Source organism: Pteropus medius, unplaced genomic scaffold (assembly GCF_902729225.1).
Source record: "Pteropus medius unplaced genomic scaffold, Ma_sr-lr_union100, whole genome shotgun sequence".
Taxonomy (NCBI): Eukaryota; Metazoa; Chordata; class Mammalia; order Chiroptera; family Pteropodidae; genus Pteropus; species Pteropus medius.
This window is the reverse complement of record NW_024351730.1, coordinates 30,845,016-30,872,941: the sequence shown is the minus strand read 5'-3', so window position 1 is coordinate 30,872,941 and position 27,926 is coordinate 30,845,016. Positions and strand designations below refer to the sequence as shown.

Sequence of the window (27,926 nt, the reverse complement as noted above, 5' to 3'; positions counted from 1 at the left end):
GGTATATCTATGAGGCTGTGTAAGCAAAAGAAATCCCATTACTATTTGAATTTGTTTTATCAATGTATATTTTTCTGACCACCTTCCTAGTTCTCCACATAATTCTCATTGGTGTGAGAACTTGGATGTCACATTAATTTATGAAATTACTCAAACATATATGACTTGAACATCTCCAACTGTGGATGACTACGTTAGAATCTTTTTAAGAGGAACATCATCAAACCGTGAAAGAATTCATATTCTTTATAGTCTTCCCTCTCTGAAAACTAATATTTTTAAATGATTTTTTAAAATCTTCGTATTTATATTTCACATTGATTATAAAACAAATACATTGAACTCTCTTTGAAAGGAGTACCCCAAAGAGAATTAAGTTTCTTTTTGTGATCATTTAAAATGTTGTGTACATCACATAGGATGATGAGAAATGCAAATGTCACCAAACATATTTATTTGGGGTTTTCAAGCCCTTGAGTTTGACAGAAGCTGTGAGGTGGGAGTGGTTCTCTAATAGAGAGGTGCCTTCTCATTCTGCCCACAGGGAGGCCACTTTGACCTGGCTGACCGGATGTTTCACAGTGTGCGCGAGGCCTGGTATTCAGCATCAAAGCACAACATGGCAGATGTAAAAGAACTGATCCCAGAATTTTTTTACTTACCAGAATTCCTATTCAATTCTAACAACTTTGATCTAGGTATGTAGAGCTATGGCACTATCTTAGAAACGTTGGCCAGGAAGAGACTAATAGAAATAAGTTGCTTTTCTAAAGATTGTGTGCAGTACATACTGACAAGATGTCCTTGTGGTTTCAGCTGTTGCTATTTACTATAATTGGGTGTGTATGATTAAATATAAAAAGAAAAATAGCTGTTTCAAACCTAGTATCTGGGAAACATTTATAAATTGACACAGATTACATCCAATGGTCAGAATACTGTTACTTCAGTGAAAACTGAGGTAAGGTGAAATAAAAATTTATTTGAAAATTATTACAATTGAAAAATCCATTAATAGCCAAGAGTGTATCCAAATTTTTCATGTATTATTTTAATATTATGTATTGCTTGAGACTTACTCAGCTTATATGCTAATATGTTTTAAAATTAGAATTTCAGAATAACTTTAAGTTCCTTTTTTTGTTTTATTCTGTTAGCATACTATTTACTAGAAAAACAGGAACAAATCAACATTTATGATTTATGAGAAATTTTATAAGTATTCTTTCCGCTTTATGTTGTCTAGCAGTTACAGGAAGTTGATTTGACTTTGGTTACAGTTTCTTGGAACACAGTTTGCTGATCTATGTTTCTGGATATTTCTTTTAAAACATATCAAAATCCCATTGTTTCCACTGCAGGATATCCCTGCCAGATATTGTTCTGTTTTGTATTTTTGTTTTTTTGTGCCTTATATTTTATTCTGTAAGAATTCAGCATATAAGTCATTACTGTACTACCTCAAAACATTTAATTAACTGAAAAGTCAGGGGACTATTCATATCTAATACATTTGAGTGATTTTTCTTTTAAAAATTTTTTTGAAATAATTTTTACTTAATTACCCATTGTCTTAACCTTATGAAATTACAGCTCCAGGTCCAATGGGAAGGATAATAAGACTCTCTCAGTAGCCCCAGCAAAAGTCCTTAATTTGAGTCTCATCATTATTGATTGGGCCTAGAGCTCACACTTGAGCAGCTAAAGATACCAAGTCTAGGAGTTAGAGTTGGAGAGAGTGATGGTTCCTGAAAGGAATAGAATAGATGTTGAACTAAGAAAAACGACAGCTGTCTACAGAGCATTTGAATATGGATGCACGTTAGTATTTTATTAAATTCATTTACAATTCACCTTTGGAAAAAGCAAGAGATATCCTCAATCATCCACAAACACTGGATCTGTTATAATAATCTATGTTGCAAAAGTGTTCCAGCCAGACTATTTACAAACCCAACCAAAAGTTCCACTTTTAAATAAGTAAATGAAAGAAGAGTCATGTATATCTTTCATGCTCACCTGTGTAACAAAATCATCTTGCCTCCATGAAATCACACAGTTTAAAAAACATTATTTTCATAAGAGCTAAAGCCATAAAAGTTTTAGAAGAAAACAGGGTTAAATCTTCATGATCTTGTATTTGGCGATGAATTCTTAGATAGGCTAGCAAAAGCACAAGCAACAAAAACAAAACAAATACAAATTGGAATTGATCAAGATTTAAAACTTTGCATCCAAGGGCATTATGCAAAAAATGAAAATCTTCAGAATGAGAGAAAATATTTTCAAATGATAGATCTAATACGTGTCTAATGTCCAGAATATAAAGAACTCTTACCACTCAACGAAAAGATAAACAACCCAATTTAAAAATGGTCAAAGGACCTGAATAGATATGTCTCCAAGGCAATTATACAAATGGCCAATAAGTACGTGAAAGATGCTCAACATCATTAGTTATTGGGGAGATGCAAATCAAAACCACAGTAAGGGGCCACTTTACATCTAAATATGGCTTATAATGAAAAAAAAACACAAACAGAATAACAAAGATTGTCACGGATGTGGAGAAAATAGAACCTTCGTGTATTGGTGATTGGAATGCAAAATAGTTCAACTGCTGTGGGAAGCAGTTTAGCGGTTACTCAAAAGCGGTTACATAGAATTACCCCATGACCCAGTAATTCCACTCCTAGGTATATGTCCAAAAGAATGGAAAACAAGAAATCAAACAAGTTCATGTACTCGCGTGTTCATAGCAGCACTGTCTACAATAACCAAATGGTAGAAACAGCCCACTACAATAGTAAACAAATTGTAGAATGAATATATATATAATAGAATATTATTTAGCCATAAAGTATGAAGTCCTAATAAATGCTGCAATATGGATGAACCTCAAAAACATTATGCTAAGTGAAAGAAGCCAGACACAGAAGGTCACATAATGTATGATTTTATTTAAATGGAATATCCAGAATAGGTGGTTACCAGGGACAGGAGGGTGAGAGGCATGGGGAGCATCTGCTTAGCGTGTACAAGATTCTTTTAAGGGTGATGAAAATGTTTTGGGTCTAGAGAGGTAATGGTTGCACAACATTTTGAATGTCCTAAATGCCACTGAATTGTTCACTTTTTTATGTTACATGAATTTTACCTCAATAAATAGAAAACCAAAGAACACTGTTTGCCTCTCTGCCTGAAAAAGAGTTAGTAAATGGTTTAAAAGAAAAAGCACTTGGTTAAAATGTACAGCTGAAACTTACCGGATTTTGTTAGCCAGTGTCACCATAACAAAATTAATTAATTAATTCAAAAGAAAAAGAAAAAACACTTGGATTTTTTCCCCTACTTCTGGAATAAGTAACATTCATCCCTGCCCTTCCTGTTCTCATGGACACACATGGAGGGGAGCTATCGAGTGGCAGAGTTAAAACAGGCATTTCCTATAGACATTTTAAATTTACAGGTAGTGCTGACTAAATACAATTATATCACTGTTTAGGGCTTATGTGCAAAATTTTAAAAAATAGATTATATCTCAAATAGCCTGGGAATTATTACTTGTTTCTTATTATCAAAAAGTTAGACCTGGAGGACATTTCAGGGGAACTGGAGTGAGGGTATGAAAGAGGGGGTGTGGGGTGGGGTTGTAATAACTTGATTGTTTTATTTTTTCTTAAATCATATGGTAATTTTTCCAACCAAGTCAAGATATTCCTTAATACACAATAAACTGATTTTTTGTATCTCTCACTTAATATCACATTATAAATAAGCCATCAAGTAACAATGATGAAAACATTGTTTCTAAGGGTAATATTTTTATTGGCCCTTACTTGGAATTGCCTTTGTGTTTTAAAATTTGAACAATTGCACTTCTCTATGAAAGTTTCTAATACCACTGTTTAGCTAACCAACTGCTGTTAAGCGAGTAGACATTATTGTTTATAAAGTCATTTTTTACAATGATCATCTGATTTATACTTAGGAAAACTGTGAGCTACAGTTACAGAGTTTTTGGTGTTATTTCAAAAAGAAAAAGAACCTGAAAAAAAAAAGAAAAGAAAAAGAACCTGTTTGCTTAGATGCCAGTCCATTTAATGTGTTTTGTTCTGGACAGATTTCATAGCAAATAGTTTCTTTACTATTTTAGAGACTAGCTGGCTATGACATAAAATAACAGAATATATTATTTAACAATGCATTAAAATAACAAAAACACACCGGGTAACTGTCACTTAGTATGCATTACCACAACTCAATCAATGTTTTTGTTTCTGCCAGGTAGTCCTATGGTCTTTTCCAAATGTTCTTTGCTAAATGATACACTAACAGCAAAAAGTTGTTTTAGATTTTTTTTGTTTAATGAGACTCCTTACAGCAAAATACAGACCAGTTCTACAGAGCTCTTTGAAGACTTTAAGAATCAGAAATGTGAGAAACCACATATATTCCAAAATATCTTTAGGAAATGATGCTACTTTCATTTCCTCTTAAGCAAAGAGAGCGTTCAAGCTGAAAATGACTTAGGTGTTAGGTGCTAGGTCTTTCAATAACCTCCTCCATGTGAATGTCAAAATTTTGTCAAAACATTAAGACAAGAAATGCAGTACTGGTTAACTGCCGATGTCTCAACAAGCTTTCAGCATTCTGGAAAAACCTAAAAAATAAGAGTTTAAAGAAATTGTTAATGGTTTTCTGCATGAGCCTTCCTAAGAGAATTGAATTTGAGGGGGTTTTCCGATCTCAAAACAGTAGCCTCATGAAATGTTTCATTAAGGAGGCCTGTGGTCAGTTAAATTTCAGAAATGGTGCATCTAATATCCCCCCTAGAGAAGAGCAGTGCTTCTGAGGGGTTTTGCAGGAAAGAAACATGTTTAACTTTGCATAACTCAGCATTTCCACAAGTCTTTTGACAATGAGGGCCCCTCAGTTTTCCTAACACTTAATCTCTCTGAGGAAGTGCACTAACGAGCAGTCTTAGGGGAATACCAGAGCAGATGATGTCTAAGAGTCCTTTCTGGTGGTAAACGTTTATAGTTCCAGAAATGAACCTAAACCCACTGTTTCTCTGTTACTTTAATATGAAGTTATTATTTATCACATTTCTCTATTTTCTTCTTAATGTACCCAACTGCACAGGCTGTAAACAAAATGGCACCAAGCTTGGAGATGTTATCCTTCCACCCTGGGCAAAAGGAGACCCACGAGAATTCATCAGAGTCCACCGCGAGGTAATGGGAGTACACTTTGCAGTTGAACTTGGATTTCATTGGGTCATGGACTACCATACAAAGAGAAGACCTTGAGCACAATGTATCATCACCCAGTTACTAATCTTGTCTTGGTGATTTTTAGTTATTTTAGTTCCTGTTGACCACTGACTAATTCTTTGACTTTCTGAGCAAGTAATACATGTCAGCCAGTGACTGAACCTGTGTCTTGCAATTACAGGCTTTGGAATGTGATTACGTGAGTGCCCATCTGCATGAGTGGATTGACTTAATCTTTGGCTATAAGCAGCAAGGTCCTGCTGCAGTAGAAGCTGTCAATGTCTTCCATCATCTATTTTATGAGGGTCAAGTGGATATCTACAACATAAATGACCCACTGAAGGAGACAGCCACCATAGGATTCATTAATAACTTCGGTCAGATCCCTAAACAGGTATGGATGGTCTTTCCTTATCAGTGTTCTCTGTTGCATTTTTTAAGCTCTGTAATATTTCTTTAGATGATCAATAACCATGTAATATAATAATTAAGTTTAGACTAAGTTTTCAACAAAGATCCATAAACATCACCCATTAGGTCCCTAGATTACTGCTTTCTCTTCCCTTTCACGTCCAGATAAACACAAATTTTGTTGTTCAAAGAGACTGGCTGGCACAGGCCATGCTTTCCTGCACCTGCACGAGCCCTGGCGCTGGACGGGGTGAGCAGTCAGGAGCAGATAGGGCCTGGGGGGCCACAGTGTGCACGGAGATGGGGTTTTGTCCCAGAGCCCATAGGAAGCCAGTGCTGACTTTAAGCAGGGAAATTATTATATTTAGACTTTAAAGATCATTCTGGATACACATTCTCTCTCTCTCTCTCTCTCTCTGTCTGTCTCTCTCTCTCTCTCTCTCTCTCACACACACACACACACACACACACACACTCACTCACTCACTCACTCACTCACTAGCAGAGACGAATTAGGAGCCGAAGACTACCAAGGAAGCTCTTGTCCTAAGTAGTTCAGGATAGCGGCAGTTTGGATTAGGGAGGTGGAAGTGCTGTGATGTGAGACTACCTGTCATGGGACTGCCTGGTCGAACCAGCCCTGCACCAACTGCCCTAACCACCTTCAGCAGTAAGCAAACCCCAGTGAGACTCCATCCCTTTGATCTTCATCATCCAGGACATGCCTGGAGAGTGGAGTGCACTAGGGGTCACCAGCACTGTGGCGAAGGCTTTGCTGGGCTGTTTGGGTGCCCACTTTTTACCAAGTCCCTGGCCTCTGCCCTCGGCCCTGGCTATCCTTTTCTGTCCCTGCTTCAGACGTCTCTCGGGGACTCCCTTCTTGTAAGTTAACCAACTTTGAGGTTTCCAGGGTTGATAGTTGGACACACACAGAACAATGGCAGGTCTTTGTATATGGAAAAGCTGTAATAGACAGTGGGACAGCCTGTAACTGTGCTGTTCATGGCACAGCCTGATGCCCCAACAAAGGAACCATGTTTACTTTTAAAATGAAATGCTGTTGATAAATGCTAATCACTGTCGAAGAATCTTAGTTAAACCTTTTCTTTTTCTGAGGGTTAGAAACGCAGAAACCATCTTTTATTCCCTCTGGGGAAAATATTCTGAACAAAAAAATCAAGACAACATGTACTGTTTTAGGATTTTTGTTCCCCTTGAGTATTAGAGGCAAGCAGTCTGAGAGGTAGAGTCTGGATAATAATGTATTTCTAGGACATTCCAGTGACTAATAGAGAGTGCTGCCAAGCACTGGGAAATAGCAATCTTAGGCAAATCTAAGTTTCGTGGTTAACATATCCATACCTCTTTATACATCCTAGCCTGGCACTGTGCTCTGTCCTTGGGTCCTCGTATAAAGGTTCTTCAGTAAATGTTCATTCATGAGCATACTTTAAAGTGTGTGGGTCTTGATACAACTTCAGAGTCTTGTGTCATTAATAACTTTTATAGAAAGTAACAGAACTCTGATACTATGCCCCTGTATAAAATAGTGTAAATGTTTGGGAACCTAAAATGTAGATCTTCTTCTATACAAAGTATTTTTTCTGTTCTTTTTCTCCTGGAAATGCAGATGTCAAGTTTACAAAGTGTGGTGGTATTGTATTCATCTTAAACCTCATTTCATAAAATATCTTCCTCAAATATCAGTTTTCTGACAAATAAGTAAATGCATATTTTGAAGATGAATAAGACTTGAAAAATAGTTATCTTAAATGTACGTTAATAACTTTTTAATCCTATAGAAATACTGAACCGAGATGCCAGGCATTTTACTTTTTTCTTTACAACATTAAAAAGTAAAAAGGCAGCAATGTTCACACTTTCAGCAGATTGGTAGAGCCTAAAAGAGACCAAAATGATGTCTCATAGAGAAAGGTCGTGTCGAAGCCAGAAAGAGCCCAGTTAGAATGTCTAACTGCCCTCAGTGGCACAGATTGGTGTTGAGCTATAAAGAATTGGTTAATTTTTAAACATTATCAGAAAAGAATTGTCAGTTGACTCTAGTGTGAGTAGATTAATTCACGTTTGAAAAGTTATTATGAAATCAGCATAGTATAACAACAACTCATTGAGTTTCATAGCCCTATTCCCTACTTACTAAGGTGTAAGATCTCTTTTAACTTTCTGAGCCTCTCTGAATTTCTTTCCTCAAATGTAAAATGCATTAATACAGTGCCTAATTGTTGTTATGAGGCTTAAGTGAAATAAAAACATACCTGTCATATAAAAGGGCTTATATTAGCTTTCATTATAAAATGTATTATCTTCTCTCATACCAGTTATTTAAAAAACCTCATCCACCAAAACGTGTAAGGAGTCGACTCAACGGAGACAGTGCAGGAGTCTCTGTCCCACCAGGATCTACAAGTGATAAGATCTTTTTTCATCATCTAGACAACTTGAGGCCTTCTCTGACACCTGTGAAAGGTAAGGTGACAGGAAGTCAACTTTTGATTCATGATTCTCTGGACTTATTTAATAATCCTAGTTGAGCAATAACAAATTTGCTTTTTGACAATACCGTAATTTGTAAGAAGTACTATAATTTTTGTGTTAAATCACCAAAAAGTACTTAGATTTTCTCCTTTTCCTTTTCTCTCTTTTTTTTTTTGGCCTGTTGGATTTTGCATCAAAAAGAACCAAACAATTTCTCCCTCCTAAGATAGTGAAAACTCTAAAATACCAAATCTTGTAGCTCATCTATGTATATATGTGGGATAACTTCTGTCATCGTCATTGATACATGCTCTGCCAATTTAGAAATAGTGGTAACAAGGCTACATTTCATAGGTCAACTAAAAGCATTCATCTTTTAATTAATGTTGTTATGAGTTATCTAAAAATATTTTTTCAAGTGGATTTTTTTCCCTTAGAAAAAATGTTTTGTAAAGTCTTGAAGTTGTTACTTAATTAAGGAAATATGACTATTGGCATGTCAACGTCTGGTTAGTTGGATTGACCACCAGCTCTTGGCCATTTTGCCTCATTACACAGACTCTGCCTTGTGCCAGCTCCGGTCACTTTCCAGCGATGATTCTGGAGCACTGGTGTGTCCAGGAGGCTCTAGGGCACAGCAGGGAGTTCTCCCAGAGAATGTCTTGGACTTCCTACAGGAAGCCTGAGGGCTGGATGCAACTTGGGAGGTGCTGAAAGCCGAGATTGGTTGAAGGTCTGTGTGTGGCACTTCAGGAAGCATCCCAGATCACTCTGTGCAGCCCTAGAAATCAAGAAGGCAGGACCAATTGCTAGGAACCAAACCGGAGTGTCCAGAGACAGGAAGACTGGAGAGAAGCCCTGCAAACACCAGTCAGGGTGGACATCCCCCCAGCAGGGCTGTGGGAGGCTGAGAAGCCAAGCTGTACCTCTAAGGTCATTTTGTCTTAATGTGGGTATCAGTATTCTTCATTTGTACGAATACTTGAGATTACTTTATCGTCTTCTATGGAATAATGAAATTAGTTTTCCCTGTTCCTGTTCTAACATGTCGATTTGTTTTTTATAGAACTCAAAGAGCCAGTGGGACAAATAGTGTGTACAGATAAAGGTATTCTTGCAGTAGAACAGAATAAGGTGCTTATCCCACCAACCTGGAACAAAACTTTTGCTTGGGGCTACGCAGACCTCAGCTGCCGGCTAGGAACCTATGAATCGGACAAGGTTTGCATCGTTTCTTGCTCACTCACTTCATGTCGCTCTTTCGTAGTCTGGATACCCTATTTTCTGGGGCTGGGGAGAGCCCAGGCCCAAGGCTTGTCAGCTGTTCCTCCAAGTCCAGAGGAAGGGAGAGCTTCACTGCATCAGGTCAGGATAAAGGAGCTAGTGAACAAGTCATGTTTTTCTGCTGAACAACCCTCTTTTGGAAAGTGGTATACTAGGAGCTAGCAGTTTCCCTCCCAAAGAATTTCTTGAACTTCCTAGACAGCCACGTAGCCAACATTTCTGCCAACCAGAGGATCCTCTTCTTGGAGAGTCACCATCTGGCCTACTTACCACTTCAGTTCTCTTAAATGGCTAACAGAAAAACCCCAAGAAGCAGCAACTTAAGAGATACTTATGAGTCCCATAAGTATCTCTTGAGAGAGGCCATATGTAGTGATCCTTTAGGGCCCTGTGTTTGCCTTCTGACACCCTCCTGAATGCAAGAGGGAAAGAGTGTGTGTAAGTCTGTATATTGCTCTGTAACACTATTCTGTTTAGTTAACGTTCTCATTAAACAGCAGCCCTCATGCTTTCCTTTTATATTTTAACTGGCTACAGCAAATAGATCCTATTACCAAATGACCCTCTTGCATTTTATAGAGCGTCACACAAAGTTCAGAAAAATCTGAACATCATTTTCCTGGACTGGAGAAACTAGAGACCCCCATGATGGTTTTTAGCAGCAACTATAGTTTGGAGGCTGTAGGGGGTGGTTCAGAGTAGAGCTTCAATGGAAAAGCTGCTAAATTGAAACCAGACCAGAATGTGCACAGCGGTATTTGCCGATGAGGTGCCTGCATAGAGGTTCTTCTCCTTCGCTCAGTATGCTCATCGTGTTTCAGAGGTTTGTAGTCACTTGATGACATGTGTGTCTCACCTGTTTTATTTTACAGGCAGTGACTGTTTATGAATGTTTGTCTGAGTGGGGCCAGATTCTCTGTGCAATCTGCCCCAACCCTAAGATGGTCATCACAGGCGGAACGAGCACAGTTGTGTGTGTGTGGGAGATGGGCACCTCAAAAGAAAAAGCAAAGACCCTCACTCTCAAACAGGTAACAGACTAGGCGGAAGATGGACATACTCCATCTCAGCTGCCTACACTCTAAGGAAACTAAAAACATTTCCTGAATTCCAAGATACTTCAGACATAATGGACAAAACTAAAACATGATATATGTTCTTTTGCTAGCAATGGGTCTAAAAAATAAAGGAAATGAAATCAGAAGATAGTATTTCTAAAAATGATATAAGCTGGTTCCTTTTTAAAATCTGAAGCAAGCTGTCTTTAGGTAATATGTTTTTAAATATATTTAAATAATATAATTATATATCAAGTTATATGTAATTTGAATTTTTGCAAACCAAATTATATTTGCTATTGAGTCCTGTTAATTTTGTTTCTGGATGATTTTCATTCAGCTGGACTATTTAAATATTTCTTTTGTTTTTCTCTTCGTTTATCATATCCTGAAGAATATGACAAACTCATGAATGTATTCAGTCGAATTATTGATCTTATCAAGTATTTTTGATTACTTCTTACTGACTCTTATAAATTTTTACTTAAAGCAAGAATCCTTTTATAATTAAGCCATCATCTTTTAATATTTGATTTATGAGTGAATTTATTATGCAGTTTTTTTAATGGAATATAGATCTAAGTGTTTTTTATGATACAAATTTGTAAAGTAGTGTGACAATAATATCCACCATTTATTGAGCACATACTGTGTTCAGGGCACTGTGCTGGGTGTTTTAAAAATGTAAAACTCCAGCCTTCACAATTCTACAAGGTAGTTATTAGCCCTATTTATACCTGAAAGAAACCTCAGCTTAGAGAAGTTAAGATACATGCCCAAGTCACACTTAGTGGGAAAGCCAGGATATAAATTTGGTTCCGTGTGAAGCCAAAGCCATATTCAAACAGTGGTGTCTTAAATATCTATGGAAAGAATTGAACTCCTTGTACTTACACCTGCAGCCAGATACTTTATTTGTTGCTGGATCTAAATTAAGCCACTTAAAGGGATAGTCTTTTCATGAAGAAATACAGACTTGACATGGACAGATACAAGGTTGACAGTGTAGTTTGCTGATCCAAACTCCTGCTTACAGTATTTTCAGTTTAGAAAATGGGCTTTGAAGCTAGGTAGTGTGTCAGTAACCCCTCGGTAGAAAATACTTCTTATCTAAAACAGCCTTCTCGGGTTTACCAAGCATGTAATATGTCTATATGACATTTTAAGCCATCTCATTTAAATAAAAAATTCAGATTACTATGAGGAACTCTTAACAGTAAGCTGAATCTTTTTCTTCAGAATGCTCAATTTTCCCACATTGCCATTTCCCTGGGTCTTGTTTGTCTTCATATGCCAGCAAAAAAGAAAAGTTCTTATTCTAGTTTGAAGAAGGAATCCTTCTTGGCATAGTAGATGTTCAGATGTCTCCAGTTCAATAACGAGCTCAGCAGACATATCAGGACCACATTTTTCCTTTATCTTTCTAAGACCATGTACCACTACCATGCAGTTCTCACAGTTTGTACATTTTTTAAAAATCCACCTAATTGTAGTTCCTTAGAATGGACATAACAGGAGTTGATGGTATAAAAGAATAGATTCAAATTCTGTTCTTTTGGGGGCCATAATTGAAACATCTCCATATAGAAATGGTAGGAAGAAACCCAAGCTGGTTTGCAGGTGCCATTCTCCCTTCTTTCTAAGATACTGGCCCAAGTCCAGGAAAGAAGTAGCATAAAAATGGAGAGTAGAGCTCCAGAATCCTCCAGACTGCTCTCTTACCCCCGGTGGGATGAAGCAAGGACCTTCGGCAAGAGGAGAATGAAGACTTTCCAGACACCGCTGCTCAGGGCACTCACTCGCAGCTCGCACATCTGGCATCTCCTAGCGCATCCAGGATCTTCTGGAATCTCTTAAGGAGCACCGTCACTGTGATCAGCCTGGTGTTTTCTGTTCTCCTTTGCAGGCCTTACTTGGCCACACTGATACTGTCACCTGTGCCACGGCATCATTAGCCTATCACATAATCGTCAGTGGGTCCCGTGACCGAACTTGCATCATTTGGGATCTGAACAAACTGTCATTTCTAACCCAGCTTCGAGGCCATCGAGCTCCAGTTTCTGCTCTTTGTATCAATGAATTAACAGTAAGTAGTAAATTGCCCTCTTACTTTATGTTTAAGAAAACAAGTAGTTTTAGCCAGCATAAATAAAAAATGACTATTTATATTGATAAGGACTCATTTTTTAAAAGCTACATTTTCCTTGATTTATGTGTTGTTTGCAAAAGCAAATGGAGGTTGAAGTTTGTAACCCAGAGAGCAATTTTGTCTTAAAATTCATTCACTGTCGCATACTTTAAAGAGCCAGATTTGGTTCAAAACAAACATTTTAGAATAGGGTTTTTTTTTTTCTTTTTCTTTTTTTACACCTATAGCACCTGGTCTTCCTAGGTGGTCTCCCATCAAAGTGCTAACCAGGCCCAACCCTGCTTAGCTTCCGAGATCAGACGGGATTGGGCTTGTTCAGGGTGGCATGGCCATAGACAAGATTAGGCTTTTTTAAAAACAAGGAAATCTGTAGGATTTGTTAAAGATGTCAAAATTATGTCGAAATTTTTATGAAATATATTCAAACTATTTATTTTTTATGTGAAGTGAAAAGTAACATTTGGGTACCCAAACAAGAGAAGAATTGTTATAGAACTATTTTCAAAACAAAGTTATCAAAGGATATTAATATTTTACATACAGATAAATAAAATGAGGATAAAATAAACACACTGGCCTTTGAGTCCCCCATGCGGACCAGGCCCACCTGAGGTGAGGCAAAGGGATAATAGTCACTGCTAAGGTGTGTTGATAAGCAGGGGACGCTAAGGGTAGGTTTACAAAGATTGAGGTCTCTGCATACAAGGGACAAGTTACCATATTGCATGTGGATGAAGCCCACCTATGCAAATTAGCCTTGCAAACCAACCAGAACCCTGCCCCCGCCAACCTCATCTCACTTCTTAGCTATACCTGCCCATTCCTATTCTTTCCCTTAAGCCGTGGTCTAGAATTGCCCTGCATGACAGAGTGGTTCTAGCCACATGATACCATCACCACACAGACAGCTTTCCTTTTGAGGGATGCTACCTCTTTAATTTCTATCAGAATGTATGCTACTAAGTATGATGCTTTTAGTCAAATACCTTGTAGTCACTCAAAGAAAAAGGAAAAAGAAAAAAGAAACATTCAGTTCCAGTGAATGGGCAGAGTGTCTGATAATAGTAAGAGTAATCAAAGTTGGCAGTAAGTAGGATATAAAAGAATCAAATCCAGTTTTTTGGTATACTTGAAAGGTTTAAGATCTTTTTAGAACAGCATCTTGGGCTGGTCCTGCAAACATCTGTGCCTAAGAGCTTTACGAAAATGTCATAGAACCACCCTTATCTGGCAGTGTTGCCGTGAGTCAAATGCTTGATTGCACTATTTCGAGCACTTTGTTTTGGGGTTGTTCTTAAATATGGAGGATTTTATTTATAGTCAGTTGTTATTTGAGCCAGTATACACCCATTGGTTTGCAATCGTTGCTGCAAACACTACGGAAGTGTTTGGTTTTTTTAAGATGCTTTTATAATCTCTTAACTTATGAAGAGATTTTTATTCGTGTTACATTTTTGCAGCCAATATCAAGTCTGCTTGACTACAGTCTGCATTTTGGGCCTAAACTACCTCGAAGCTAACTTTGAATTCTCCTCTGACCGCTCAGCCCTCATAACCACAGATATGCTCTAATGCACTCCAGTGGAGGCACCCTGGAGTAACTGATGAAAGCCTCGCGCAGCGCAGAATGGAGAGGCTGCCTCTCGTCTCTTGCAGAGACTGAGATCATTAATTAAAGCTCGACTGCTGACACTCACTGTCAGAGGTGATATAGTGACCGATGCAGACGTAGACAGCAATGCTTTGCTAAGTGTTATTTTTGTTTGGGTTTTGGTTTGGTTCTTGCCATTTTGGTAGAAGAAGAACAGGAGGAAGGTGGGGAAGGAGAGAACAGTAGCAGGACCAGCACAGACAGTGGTTTGGAAAAGCCCCAGGCCTCCTTATCAGGTCACCCCTGACTCCCCCTCACCTTTTTTCTTGCATTGGTACTGCTGTTCAGCTTCTAGTTTCCCTCTGCTTTTGATGATCATTTTCCAATTTCTATAGGTTCTCATGTGCCTATTGGTTGTAATGCAATTCATCAGGTACCTATCATAGTGACAGTCAGGCTGTCCTAGGGATGAGAGAGACAGCATGGCATGGTATATAAGCTTTGTGACCAGAAAGGGCTGGGTTCAAATTTTTGCTCTGTGATATTAGGCAAGTGATTTAAGCTTTTTGCCCTTTACTTACATCCTCTTTAAAGCAAGGTTAATAATAGCTAACCTCACAAGGTTGAAATGGAGTGTCTAAAGTGTCCATCACAGTAACTGGCACAGTAGATGCTCCAGGAAGCACCTTAATTCCCTTAACAGTAGTGAGTTGTATTCTCACCAGGTTGGGTAGAGCCCAGCCTGGTAGAATTTGAGGGAAAAGGTTGTTCTTTTCTACCTTTAGAACTCATGAAAACCTGAGTTATTCAGCTCAGGGAGCCTTAGGGTTTATTCAAGAGATGATTTATATACCAGTTTTCTTTTTTTTTTCCTCATCCCCCCACCCTTACTGTGAGCAGAAATTTTAAAGTAGGCTATTACAGCATTACCAAGATTTCATCTTTTATTGAAGAGTATCTGGACTAAAGGGTTTCTCTTCTACCCTATGATTTTCGTGATTGGACTCATTTTGTAAAATTAAGCGGAGGTGGATTCCCGCCTCCAAATGAAAGGTATAAATAGATTTTATAAACTGTGGGAGGAAGAAGAGTAATTCACCACCTCCTCAGATTTCAGATAGCTTAGACGTGGCGTAAACCATTACTCAGCGCTGTGCTGGGGGCATAGACAGCATGGAAGGGCTCCTGCCTTTGTCTCCATTTGAGATCACCTTGGCCGCAGCATCCACTCAGCCTTGAATTCTTAAAGAGTCTTCTGTTCTAGGTATTTTTTTAAGTCGGCATGCACTGAATTCCAGACTACCTCATAAATTACCTAGTTACTAGTCAAAGGACTGAAAGGATTTTTTGAGAGCCAGGCTAGGGATTCAGTTTTCTTCTAAAACTGGAATGTAATATGAAGTATGTGAAGAGATTTTTTTTTTTTACCTTCTCAGGGGGACATTGTGTCCTGTGCTGGGACCTATATCCACGTGTGGAGCATCAATGGGAACCCTATTGTGAGTGTGAACACATTCACAGGTAGGAGCCAGCAGATTGTCTGCTGCTGCGTGTCGGAGATGAACGAGTGGGACACACAGAACGTCATAGTAACAGGACACTCAGACGGTGTCGTTCGGGTAAGTCAGATGTGAGAAAAACGCTTTAGGATATCTGCTACCCTAGTTTGCCTGGAATCTGTGAAGCTGCCCACCGTTGAAGGACACTGGACAGGTCGTAGCATTGCTCAGCAAACTCTCTGATTCAAACAAACCTTGGTCACTGTGTTACCAGACTTGGGGCACATCGGTGACTCGGCTTCTTTTCATCCCGTTAAGCGGATCTGTTAGTGCTACTCACCACTTGACAGTTTGACACAAGAAGGTCACTTAAATATGATTTCCATGTCCCCTTGGGATTGCTAAAAATGTAAATTGTGTAAGTATTGGCTTTTTGGCCTGTCGAATGGTTTCTTAGGGTAAGCAAGAACTGTCTCTTCTCTAAGAGAATCACAGAGCTAGAAAAATTTTTCCGGGGGCCTGAGGTCGTTCATTCACCTCAGGTCTAGAATCCCAGATAATCCCAAATCCTAGAGAGTTTACCCTTCTCTTAGTTTTCTGTGTTGGGCCTCTACAGAAGATGGAATCCACAGAGTGTTTACCGTTACATTCTGTTCTAATATTTGGGTTATTTTCTCAGAAAAATTTTCTTTGTGCCTTTTTTCTTTAATTGCGCCTATTGAAAGCAGAGAGCAGCTGGTTGCTGTCCTCTTAGTCACAGTCTCACGCTGAGCGACAATGAGGCTGTCATCAGCCACTCCCATTCCACACCCTGGCTTCAGAGAACAGGCACACCCCCTAGTCGGCTGTCTCCAGAGCAGCATTTCAGATTACTTCATCAGTGAGGCATTATGAAAAGCTTTATAGCCAAATACATTTGGGAATCCTGCTTACTGAATTGTTCTTGGAGATCTAGAGTATATATTGGTATATGCATGTATATGCTCTCAGGTGTTTTTGTGGGAAACAAAAAAATGTACTTATTTTGAACCATGTTTTCTAAACTTTTTGACCACAGTCTTTTTTCCTCTACCATGAAACACCCATTAACATCTCATCGAACACAGTTTGGGAAGCACTGTTCATGTGTAGTCAGTCCCCGCCACAATTTTCAAGATAGGAGGGAATCGAATCATACACAATAATAGAAATTAAGTCGTGTGTTTCAAGAGCCAATCTTCATTCGCTAACCTGTATATTATTTAAATTCAGTTTTGGAGAATGGAATTTTTGCAAGTTCCTGAAACACCAGCCCCTGAGCCTGTCGAAGCCCTAGAAATGCAAGAAGACTGTCCAGAAACACAGATAGGTATTTAATACTTTCTAAAATGTTATTTAAGAGTTTTCATATTTTTTTAAGTCATTATAAGTAAACTTACATCAAACAACGTAAACAGGAGCCTGAGGGTAGGCATTGCTGTCAGAAGCATGGCAGCCTTCTGTTGTGTGAAGTAGCTGGTCAGACATGAAGAGAGCCTTCTCTGCTTCACTGCACAGCAATCAATGTGGTTAGCATCTTGTCGTTGGCTTCCACATCCCATAGTAAATATAGTTACTAGCTTCTTGGAATACCAAAAGCTTGAGCTTTCAATTCTAAAAATACAAAACAGGATCGGGAGGGCACCAGTGTTGAACAAGTCAGATGGCCCACACCTTAGTCTCACGTCTGTTCCGGCCATCAGTTGGCAGGCTCAGTATGGATGACAGGGTGGCTTTGTGTTTATAAACTATCCTCAGAGGTAGACCAGAGTCCCACCCTGGGCCTGCTCGAGAAGGGCATTCATTTACACTGAAGCCTGGTGATCTGTACTCTGTCATCTGTTTTTTTGTGAAGCACTTTAAAATTTCCCAGTGAGCTATAGAGATAGATGATTTCTGTACAGAATGATTGACTGGAAATGTTTGGCCATAAAACCAGGCTGAGATCTGCTTTGGGTTGCTAATCTCCAGAGAAGTTACCCCCCACCCCCTTTGATTTAGAACAGTTTTTGCAAGAGTCTTTCCGGAAAGGGTTTTTAATTTGACCTTTAGATTGTTTCTCTGTGGTTAATTTTCGTACACTGGGAATTCAGTGTGAGTTTGACAATATGAGAGAGTTAACTAAAGGGAAAGGCTTATTATCAGAAGGCACAAATCACTTCTCTTTGTAAGCTGAAAGTAGTTTTTCCTTTCTTTGCCAGAAAACAGAAACGGTCCGATGGACAGGACATTTCAGTGCTCGCTTTACTTTAATGCATGTAAATTTCTACATAGTCAACTGCAGCTCCACTAATAAGGTCATCTAGGTGTTTGGGGACATAAAAATTTAGTTGTTTCAGACGTTGGATTAAATCCAATAAGAAGTGAGTCATTTTCCCTTCCTTTAACAAAGCTTTTAAGTGAATAACAGTAGAAGAAGATGAGATGAGTAAGTAAGTATTAAGAAGGGGTCATATTCGGGGTGGAGAGACATTTGTAGATCTTCTAACTCTTTATGTGTTCCTTTTGTGAATAGGGTTTGGCAGAAGTAGCAGAGAAGGGAGAGCAGCCCACAGGAAGAATTGACCTTGGTTAGTGTAGAGAAGATGGGACTTGAGGGCAGTTGCTGGGTGAAAGGGGAGACAAGCTGGTGGTTCCCTGGAAATCAAAGCTGTTTCCAAGACTGCTTGTTTCAAGACCTTAAAACTCAGGATCATAAGCCATTGGGGTGAAAATAAAATCCACTCAAATTAGCCAACTAGACTATTAGTGTTAGCGAGTAGAAGGGTGGCACTCAAGTGATTTGTCTTGCTAAGAAATTTGTATGTGTAGTGGGCTGGTGCTTGCACATGTGTTTTTGCTCTATTTTTTTTTAAATTATATGTGTTTATTTCTCATAAATTTTCCCTCCAGTAGACTATTATAAGGGAGTAAGGTAAGGGGTCGAGGTGAGGAAATGCAGTGACTGTGAAAAGAGGGGGGAAATTAAAATTATAGCTTTCATCAGTAATTCATTCGTCTTTGTTGTCATTTCTATTGACCACTCTGTGGAAGGCACTGTGAGTGGGGACCTTTCTCTCGAGCTGACCGCTGTCAGGTAGAAAGACCGTCCAAAAGTAAAAGTGTGGGCTGAGAATTACAAATACATAAGAGGCCCACACTGTTAAAGGAGTCCACAAGAGAGAGCATTAATTACTTTCTGCTGCAGGAACTGGGTAAGATTTGAGAGGAAGAAAGATAAAAATCAGAACACACAGAGATTGGGAATATGGCTCTAGGCAGGGCCGACGGCATGTACAACATTAGCCATAAGGAGGAGCCTGGCTGTGTGGAGAAGAGTTGGCACAGCCTCGCTGAACTCTGGTAGGGAGTGTGAGGCGGGCAGTGAGAAATTGACAAAGGCAGGTTTGGGCCATATTGTGAAAGAGTGAATGCTAGGCTAAGGGTTTTGCCAGGGCAGTCTATGAACTCAAAAATTCTTTTTTTTTACTATTTTCTAGGTGAAAATTCTGCCATTTTAAAAATGTTATTGTTATACTTATCTTAAAATACTATGTCTATTGTGTCTTAACTGGTAGAGGAAAAATACCTGTGAGACAAAGCTGGGCCTAAAACTGTTCTCTAACTCTCCCAATGCATAACCCAGGACAGGAAGCCCAGGACGAGGACAGCAGCGATTCCGAAGTGGATGAACAGAGCCTCAGCCAGGACCCCAAGGACACACCCAGCCTGCCCAGCAGCACGAGCCACCGGCCCCGGGCAGCCTCCTGCCGAGCGACAGCCACCTGGTGTACCGACAGTGGCTCCGATGACTCCAGGCGCTGGTCCGACCAGCTCAGTCTAGATGAGAAAGATGGCTTCATATTTGTGAACTATTCAGAGGGTCAGACCAGAGCCCATCTGCAGGGCCCCCTTAACCACCCTCACCCCAACCCCATTGAAGTGCGGAATTACAGCAGATTGAAGCCTGGTAACTTGAAGTCCGGTGTCTATTTCTGGCTCTTTGTGGGTGGTGTGAGAGTTGGTGAGTGAGGCAGTGGGCTCCAGCTCTTCCTGTGCCCCATCCCGGTGACATGGGCCACCCACAGAGAAGGCCTCTGGAATTCCTTCTTGTATAAAGTGGACTTAGAGATTCTGTCCCACAATGGCATTTGGCATATGTTGGGCATTTTTTAAAGAAAAATGCCTCAAACCAAAAACTTCATTCACAAATCATGAAAGCTTTCAAAAATAAGCAAGTTATTGCTTACAGATAAATAAATAAAACTGTATTCACAGGTAACTTTGCCTTTGATAGAGGTAGAGGCAGTGTCCTCAGTTGGAGAAATTATGTCTTCTTGCATGGAAGATTTCCCCTTTCTATATTTGTCTTTGAAAAAGAGATGTTCTCTGACCTGGACCGTGATCAGGGTTAAGCTAGATTGCTTCACCTTCAACCAAGGCAGCAGCTACTGAAAACCCGGGAAAGCTGCTATAACTATACGGTGCAGTACCCTAACTTTTGAGAGCACCATATTAGGGTACACATACCAAATGCTGGCTTCTCTCCCTTTAGTATGCCATGTCTTGCCCTTTTCCACTCCAGGGTACCGGTGGGAACGGCAGCTGGTGTTTAGGAGTAAGCTCACCATGCACACGGCCTTTGATCGGAAGGACAACGCACACCCGGCAGAGGTCACCGCCCTGGGCGTCTCCAAGTGAGTGTCACACCTTTTCCAGCCACTCTTCCTGACCTAGTCATCTGCTTAGCCCAAAAGCACACACTCCAAGGCAGTCTTTGGGGAGAACAGATTGTGTTTACATTTTCGTATGTGGCTCAACCAGACAAATCAGAAGAAGAAACCTGCCAATGTGTGCATTTTAATTCCAAATTAAACAACAACAACAACAACTTTGCTTTCTCTGTACTTCAAAGATATGGCAACGTTTGGTCCAAAATAAGTCGAGATGGACGTGGAAACTCAGGCTCATTCTCTTTTTGTCTCTTCATACACGTGACCCCACCGCAAAACACACGCACTGAAAACTGGCGAGCCTCAAGAGCAAGGCAACGAGCTCTCCAGCCACGGCTGTGCTGAGGCCCTCCCTGAGCTGACTCTGTGTCATGTCTCCTGCAGGGATCACAGTAGGATCCTCGTTGGTGACAGTCGAGGCCGAGTTTTCAGCTGGTCTGTGAGTGACCAGCCAGGCCGCTCTGCCGCTGACCACTGGGTGAAAGATGAAGGAGGTGACAGCTGTTCGGGCTGCTCAGTGAGGTTTTCTCTCACAGAAAGACGGCACCATTGCAGGAACTGCGGTCAGCTCTTCTGCCAAAAGTAAGACGAGATACAAGCTTTTTGAGTTTCTGTGGGTTAAGCTCTAGGGATGTTAATTATGCCCAACACCCAGGTTCCTCTTTTCCCGGGGGTCCCCACTACAGTGTGCTGTGTCAGTCTCAACCAGTCCTTCACGTCTTGATCTTTTTTGTAACAGTTGTGAAATATTTCTATCATTGAAAAATCCAGAAATAATCATCGGAAACATTTGGTCACCCATGACTCAGAATGGGCAGGTGCTAATATTTCATCATATTTGCCTGTAAAGCATTATAGATTCATTTTAAGTCTTCTTGTCATCCTCACCAATCACACCCTCTCCTCCATGTTTTATACTTTGAGTGCATTGCACATTTTGTCTCCAAAACAATAATACTGTATTGTTTTGTGTATTTTCAGTTTTATATAAATATATTATACTGTATGTACCCTCTGTAACTTGATTTTTTTAATGAAATTTAGTCACATAAATAACTGTGATTCCAACATTTTCATTTTAACTGCTGTCACATTTTTTTTGCACGAATATATCAGAATTTATCTACTTTTCTTTTGATGGACTCTTAAGGGATTTTTCTCAATTTTACCAATGATATAAACAGTGCTACAATGGGCATCCTTAAAAATGCCCTCTTAATACCCAAGCTGGAGTTACTCTAAAGAAAATACCTCAGAATGGAATTGATACATCATAGACATACTCTTGAGTTTAAGTAGGTATTGCCAAATTGCTCTCCAAAACAGGAGTGCTAGTTTATATCACCTCCAGCAGGACACACAATTCTTCCAGTTCTTATTCATACTCCGTATTGCCAAACTTTTTCACTTTTGCCAGTCCGATAGCCAAAATACTTTGTTGTTTTAATTTGCATTGCTAGTGAGGTTGCACATCTTTTCTTATGCTTATTGGCTATTTCAGTTTTCCCTTGGATAACTTGGCCCATTTTCCTTTTAGATTTACTTGTCTCTTTTTTTTTCCTCCTATTTGAGTTCTTTATATTTTCTGGGCTCTGATCCTTTGTCTTTTATACATCTTACAAATATCTTCTGCCAGACTGTGGCTTCAGTTTTAACTTTATATATGTTTTTTTCTGTCATACAAGTTTTTAATTTTGATACAGTCACATTTATTACTTTTTATAATTTTTGCTTTTTTGTGTCCTAACAAATTTTCCCTTGTCCTGAGACCATAAAGATAGCCTTATTTATTTTCTTTTAAAAGTTTGAAAGTTTTGTTTCTCAAATTTAGGTCTTGGGTCCATATCTATTTGGCATTTGTTTGAGACTGTGACATGAGACGGGGATCTTCTTTACTTCCCCTGTATGTAAAGTCAGGTTGTTACATCATCGTTGCTTTAGATGCCACCTCTGCCATATGCTCGGGTCCCATATGTTCAAGTATAGTCCTTTCCGTGGCTGACAACAGAGAAGATCCCATGGGCAGTACTCTCTGATGCTTATACTGCGTTAATACACAGATGCCGTCACAGAAAACAAATTGTATAATTGTTTTTGAGCCAGTTACTGAGGCTTCTGTGGATGTCGGCTTATTGGAAAGTGCGGTCTTTAGGTTATACTGACCAAATGCTCTCTGGACTACTGTCCATTGTGTCATCTCAGGTGAGTTCCTGACCCTCTCTGAGCTTCAGTTTCTTCATCTGTGGAATGTGGATAGTTAACACCTCTCATAGAGGTGTTGAGAGAATTAAATGAGTCATGCATGTGAGTTTCGTGAATTTTCAGGTGCAGAGTCTGGCCGTATAGATGTTCAATAAAAGGTGTTATAATTTTTTTTTTTTTCAGATTAATGTCTTAAATTTTTTCTCCTAAGAAGTCTGATTCATGATAAGGTAGCCAGCCACTCCTTATGGGAATTTATGTGAGATTGGCAGAGTATTCTGTCTTGTGGTTCTGTGCTTTGAGAAGCCCACTTTTTAAAACCTAGTCGTAATCTAGTAATTTCTGACAGTCAACAGCCCTGTATGTACACTGGTACATCTGTTCTTTGTAGTGTTTAATTTTCAAAATGTTGTTTATGTATATGTAATTCTTTAATTGTTTATTGCTATCAGATGTTGGATGGAGGCTTTATTTGAAAAACTGACCAAACAGTGATTGATTATGACAGAGATGGCACAGAAGGCAGAGCTGTCTGGCGGGAGGCAACCCTAGATCTTCATGCCCTTCAGTTGCTGAGAGAGCTTGTCAGCACTCCTGAGGGTCTCACCGAAGTCAGTCACAGTCCTTTAAACCCCTTAGGCTGCTAGCACATTTACTCTCTGGACACTTTTCCTGGTAGATTGATGTAATTAATCTGCTGGAAGAAATATGATTCTCTGTTTCAGTCTCGTGAAAAGCCAAGCTTACAGTGTTTAAGTGCCACATCTAAGGTCACACCCTACTTTATGCCAGGAGTACTTTTTAAAGAATTTGACCACCATTTAAGTATAGTCTACTTCAAGGAATTCTATCAAGATAAAAAGAAAATGAGAACATTTAGACCAGAGAGAAAGCCAAACTACCAGTCTAAGAAGTGGCTAAGGCATGGATCACACAAAGTATCTGAAAGCTCAGAGGAACTTGATAGTGGCCAAAGTGTGTTTTTAATGGGTAGTAAGTCTTCTGCCAAGAGAACAAAGTCAAGCTTCAAGTAAAGATACTGGTGTACTTCCTGAGTCCACAGGGCAGGAGACATGATCCCGCACAGAAATGTCCACACAGCTGTCCAGAATACTTTATCCTGTAGGAGGATCTTAATTTTTTTTTTAATTCTCTCCAGTCAAATAAATAGCTTGCCTTGGCTTAATATTACTTTTCTTCACAGACTGAAACAAATAGTACAGCCTTCCTTTTGGTCCTTGGTCAACCACATGACACAAACCAGTATGGTCTTCGGCGTTATACAGCAAGCTTTCCCTTTGATTTTTTTAAACGAGTGTAACTGTAACTGTTTGATTTTGCCTTTCCTTTAGGTGCAGTCGGTTTCAATCAGAAATCAAACGCTTGAAAATCTCATCCCCAGTGCGTGTTTGTCAGAACTGTTATTACAACTTACAGCATGAGAGGGGTTCAGAAGATGGGCCTCGAAATTGTTGAAGGTTCACCAAGCCGATTGGCGAGCACGGTCTGCAGACCCCCTTCCTAATTCCCCGTTTCAGCTCGTGTCTCGGAAGGCATCGCGACAGTCTCCGTTTACACATCTCTTCAGACCACGTATTTGGAGTATCAGATTCAAAGGGATCATCGAATAAACGGGTGTAGAGGACAGAAATGGGGCAGACACTATTCAGTTGAACAGCACAGGAAGAATATGAGGTGGTTCCCAGGAGCAACATTTCCAACATCCAACTCTCCCTGTTCACTAGCTGTCTCCAAGAGAAAACCCTCACTATTAACTGTCTTTTTTTGTGTCTCATTTTTGTAGAGCTACTCATCCTTATTTGGAAAAACCAACAACAAAAAAGGCTTTTAGAAAATGGTTGTAAATCTGACTTTGCAAGTAACTGTGTATATTGTAAATAGGTATAAAGGCCTTTTTTCTAAATAAGGACTTAACCTGCCTGTAACATGAGACTTCAAACTAAACCACTAACTCAATGAACTACTTATGGTTTGTCGGACATCTCTCACCAATTAATGATGAATATGTTTGTCTGTTTTTTTAACTCTCAAAGACATTATCGGTGGTCTTCCCCCCCCCCTTTCAAACCCAGCCTGTGCGCCCAGTGTTGTTTATTTCAAGTTGCCCACAGTATCTCCACTTAAACGAGGCTAGTTACCAAAATAACGTGGACTTTCTTTAGGAAACGATGTGGGAGAATAAGAGTCCGGCTGTAAGATACCCTGGAAATATTTGGGCATCTTGCACCTGGCTACACACCACCTCAGTGTTGTTCTTATGTCATAAGACCCCTCGTGAACTCCTATCTGGACTGCCATTTGGTCATAGCATCCCTTCTCAGCATTGCATAGCGGTGGCTAGGAGATCAGTGCAATGCAGGAAACAGCCCTGCCTCAACTAATGGAAATATAATTGCATGTAACCCAAATTAGCTTCTCTTGCATAGAACATAGTAAGTATGTGTCTTTGGTGACACTAAAAGTTCTACTATAGCTTATTTTCCAAAAAGGGTAAAAAAAAAAAAAAAGTGTACAGAATTAACATATAAACCTTGTTGTAAAACTGGATCATGTCCGAACTGCTTATAATTAACCTTTACCATTTAATGCCATCTACCTGAAAACAGTGAGATTTATACTGTATCAATGTCTATTTTTTTGTTTTTGCTATGAATATAATTACAGTATTTTAATATTTAGTTATTTAATTTGTTCTACTAGTGGGTAACAGAACACACCAATCCAGGGAGACTAAAGCTGGTAGGGGCTAAGAGATAAGTTTAGTTTACAGAAAAATGGCTTTGGTGGTGGGATTTTTTAAAATGTGTGTAATGTACATATATATGTATATATATATAAAACAAATGAAACAATTAATCTAGATTTTAACATTTTCAGATATTTAGTGATAATATTATGAACAATTCTAAAAGCCCTGTGATTTGAAAATTGTAGAATCATTTATGGCCCAAGAAAGGAAGGACAGGCCTTCACACCCTCATGGAGGTATCATGCAAAGGACAGTGGCTTTGGCTTTCCCAACTTTTCATCTTTAGGCCCTGGTGACAGGCACACTTATGCACTAAAATGCACATATATGCACATGCGTTCAAAAATAGGCATTGGTACAATAGTAATCTTGTACCTAATGGGCTGAAACCAGCTTAAGAACAAATTTGTTCTTCCTGATAACTAGGTCTCCAAGAGAAAATATAAAGGCTGCTTTAGTGCCTTATGCTTACTAAATTTAAACCTTTATTTACCTAGGTTTGAGCCTACAGTCTATTTATGATTACATATCAAAATTGATTAAAACACTTCCATTTCTAAAAGTTCAAATATACTTGTTAATAAAAGGATTATTGGCATTAATACTTTAACTTGAAGAAAAGTTGTGTTCTGTTTTCCTTTCTGTGTCTTATTCCTCCCCACGCTCCCCCTCCCCTGGCCCCATCTTTCTTCAGTTCTAATAAATAATGCTGGATGTTCTACAGTTGCAGGAATTGTGCTCTCACATAATTGTGGGCTTTGCCCCTGTCCAGCCCCATAGATGAGTTGTAGCAGTGTTATTCTACACTTTTTAAAAGAAGCGTCCTCCTTGTGTCCATGAACCACGTTTACCCCAAACCCAATGGCAGAGGTGTTCTTTAAAGACTTGAATTATATGAATGTGTGTGTGTAGTTTCTTAAAGGTTATTCCTCTATGTAATACGAAGTTATATGGGATGAACACTTTTAAACTTTCCAACACAACTTCCGTAACCAGAAGGTGAAAACCAAAACCCTCATGATAGTATTTCCTCTGGCAGCTGGTGCTGTGGGCAACTGTTTTGTTCAGTGGGATTTCTTTTCTTTTTGCTCCTAATGCAGAAATCACAAATTACACAAGTACACTCACATACATAAACTAATCGTTTCTCTGGATGTCTTTCTATGTTCCATGTAAGTTTGTTTACCAATACATATTCTCAGCATGTACATCCACCGTTGTGTGGTCTGTATTCTTTCTCTGAGAGTACCTCACAGGGCGCCTGCCTGATCTTTGTAGTTCATTTGTTCATTCATTCATCCATCCATTTATTCATCCATGCATTCTAACATTTGTGTGTAGTGTGCAACTGTAATGTTATGCTTTTGAAGAGGAGAATAGCTGCCCATAGCAGCCATCCGTCTGGATAATAGCAAAACACTCTAGATAAGTTATTTTGCACTTTCTTATGTATAAAGTTGGTAGAAACTTATTTTTGCTTTGTATCATTTAAATACATTTGTTTTGGTAAATGAACTGTGTATAAAATATTTATGCCGTTAAAACTGTTTTTAGAAAGTATTTTTAATTTCAGCAAGTTTGGTTACTTGTTGCATGACTATTAACACGGCTGACTTTTTGTGTCAGTGCAATGTATATTTTTTTGTCCTGTTATTAACTTGTAAGCCCTAGAATGGCCAATTATTTGTACAGCAACAGAAGTAAATTGAAGATACTGGCTAAGACTGGATTGATTGTGGACTTTTGTACTATATTGCAGAATCCAATATCTGTTCTTTGGTGGTTATGTAAAAGGCCTGAAGAATTACTATCTAGTGTGCAATCTGTGATAACTGAATGTTCATTGTATATCTGTCTCTGATGCAAAAAAAAGGTAGAGTAACACAATTACAATACATGATTAAATGCAATAGTCCAGGTACTTTTTTTTCATTTCAAATAAATACCTACTATTTACCACCCCCTAAAATAGTTGTTTTTAAGCCAGTTCTTCAGGGAAGGAAAAACAAAACCGAAGTCTGATAATTCCCTAAACTTTGTATAGTTCTTTAATAGTTGAGACTATATCTTTCAGAAGCACCTGCTTAAGATCTCTGCTTACAGAGATATTGGCTGTTAAGGGCTGGTTCAAGTTCTAGTTTGACCCATCTCTAAAAACCAGCCTTTCTGCATTCTGAACTTCCCAGTTGTGCTGGATTTCGGGGGCTGATGTATGTGTGTGGACAGCCGCAGGGAGAGGCAAGTGACTTCTGGGAGACACAGCCTTCAACTTTGAATGGATCTATGCATAAAGACTGCATCGCCTGATTTTGGCTCTTTTGTCCTGAGCCTCGTTCTTCATAATATTGTGAAAAGTAAGCGACAGTAAATTATCTGTCTGTCTCCTACCCCTACTGTCTTCACGTCAGGAATGCTCTGGTGTCCTGCCCTTTTATGCAAGCACAACACCCGCTGTCGTCA

At 39.2% G+C, this 27,926-nt stretch overlaps 1 protein-coding gene and 1 pseudogene across 11 annotated transcripts in view; one reads left to right on the top strand and one right to left on the bottom strand.

Annotated features, from left to right (window-relative positions):
- The window catches only part of WDFY3 (WD repeat and FYVE domain containing 3), a 226,914-nt gene extending 199,538 nt beyond the window's left edge, over positions 1 to 27,376 (top strand). For 8 of the 11 annotated variants that reach the window (XM_039845642.1, XM_039845638.1, XM_039845639.1 and 5 more), the window contains 13 exons: positions 545 to 698; positions 5,146 to 5,237; positions 5,458 to 5,670; positions 8,027 to 8,174; positions 9,250 to 9,404; positions 10,340 to 10,498; positions 12,432 to 12,611; positions 15,702 to 15,884; positions 17,016 to 17,112; positions 19,408 to 19,731; positions 20,347 to 20,458; positions 20,879 to 21,076; positions 24,049 to 27,376. In XM_039845642.1, coding sequence (XP_039701576.1) covers positions 545 to 698; positions 5,146 to 5,237; positions 5,458 to 5,670; positions 8,027 to 8,174; positions 9,250 to 9,404; positions 10,340 to 10,498; positions 12,432 to 12,611; positions 15,702 to 15,884; positions 17,016 to 17,112; positions 19,408 to 19,731; positions 20,347 to 20,458; positions 20,879 to 21,076; positions 24,049 to 24,172 — 2,139 coding nt within the window. In that variant the 3' untranslated portion in view covers positions 24,173 to 27,376. Of the gene's footprint in view, positions 1 to 544; positions 699 to 5,145; positions 5,238 to 5,457; positions 5,671 to 8,026; positions 8,175 to 9,249; positions 9,405 to 10,339; positions 10,499 to 12,431; positions 12,612 to 15,701; positions 15,885 to 17,015; positions 17,113 to 19,407; positions 19,732 to 20,346; positions 20,459 to 20,878; positions 21,077 to 24,048 lie in introns of those variants that run through there. The other 3 variants (XM_039845640.1, XM_039845635.1, XM_039845643.1) reach the window with 2 other exon arrangements.
- Positions 12,893 to 13,011, bottom strand: LOC120588399 (uncharacterized; annotated as a pseudogene).
- Positions 27,377 to 27,926: the final 550 nt, after the last annotated feature.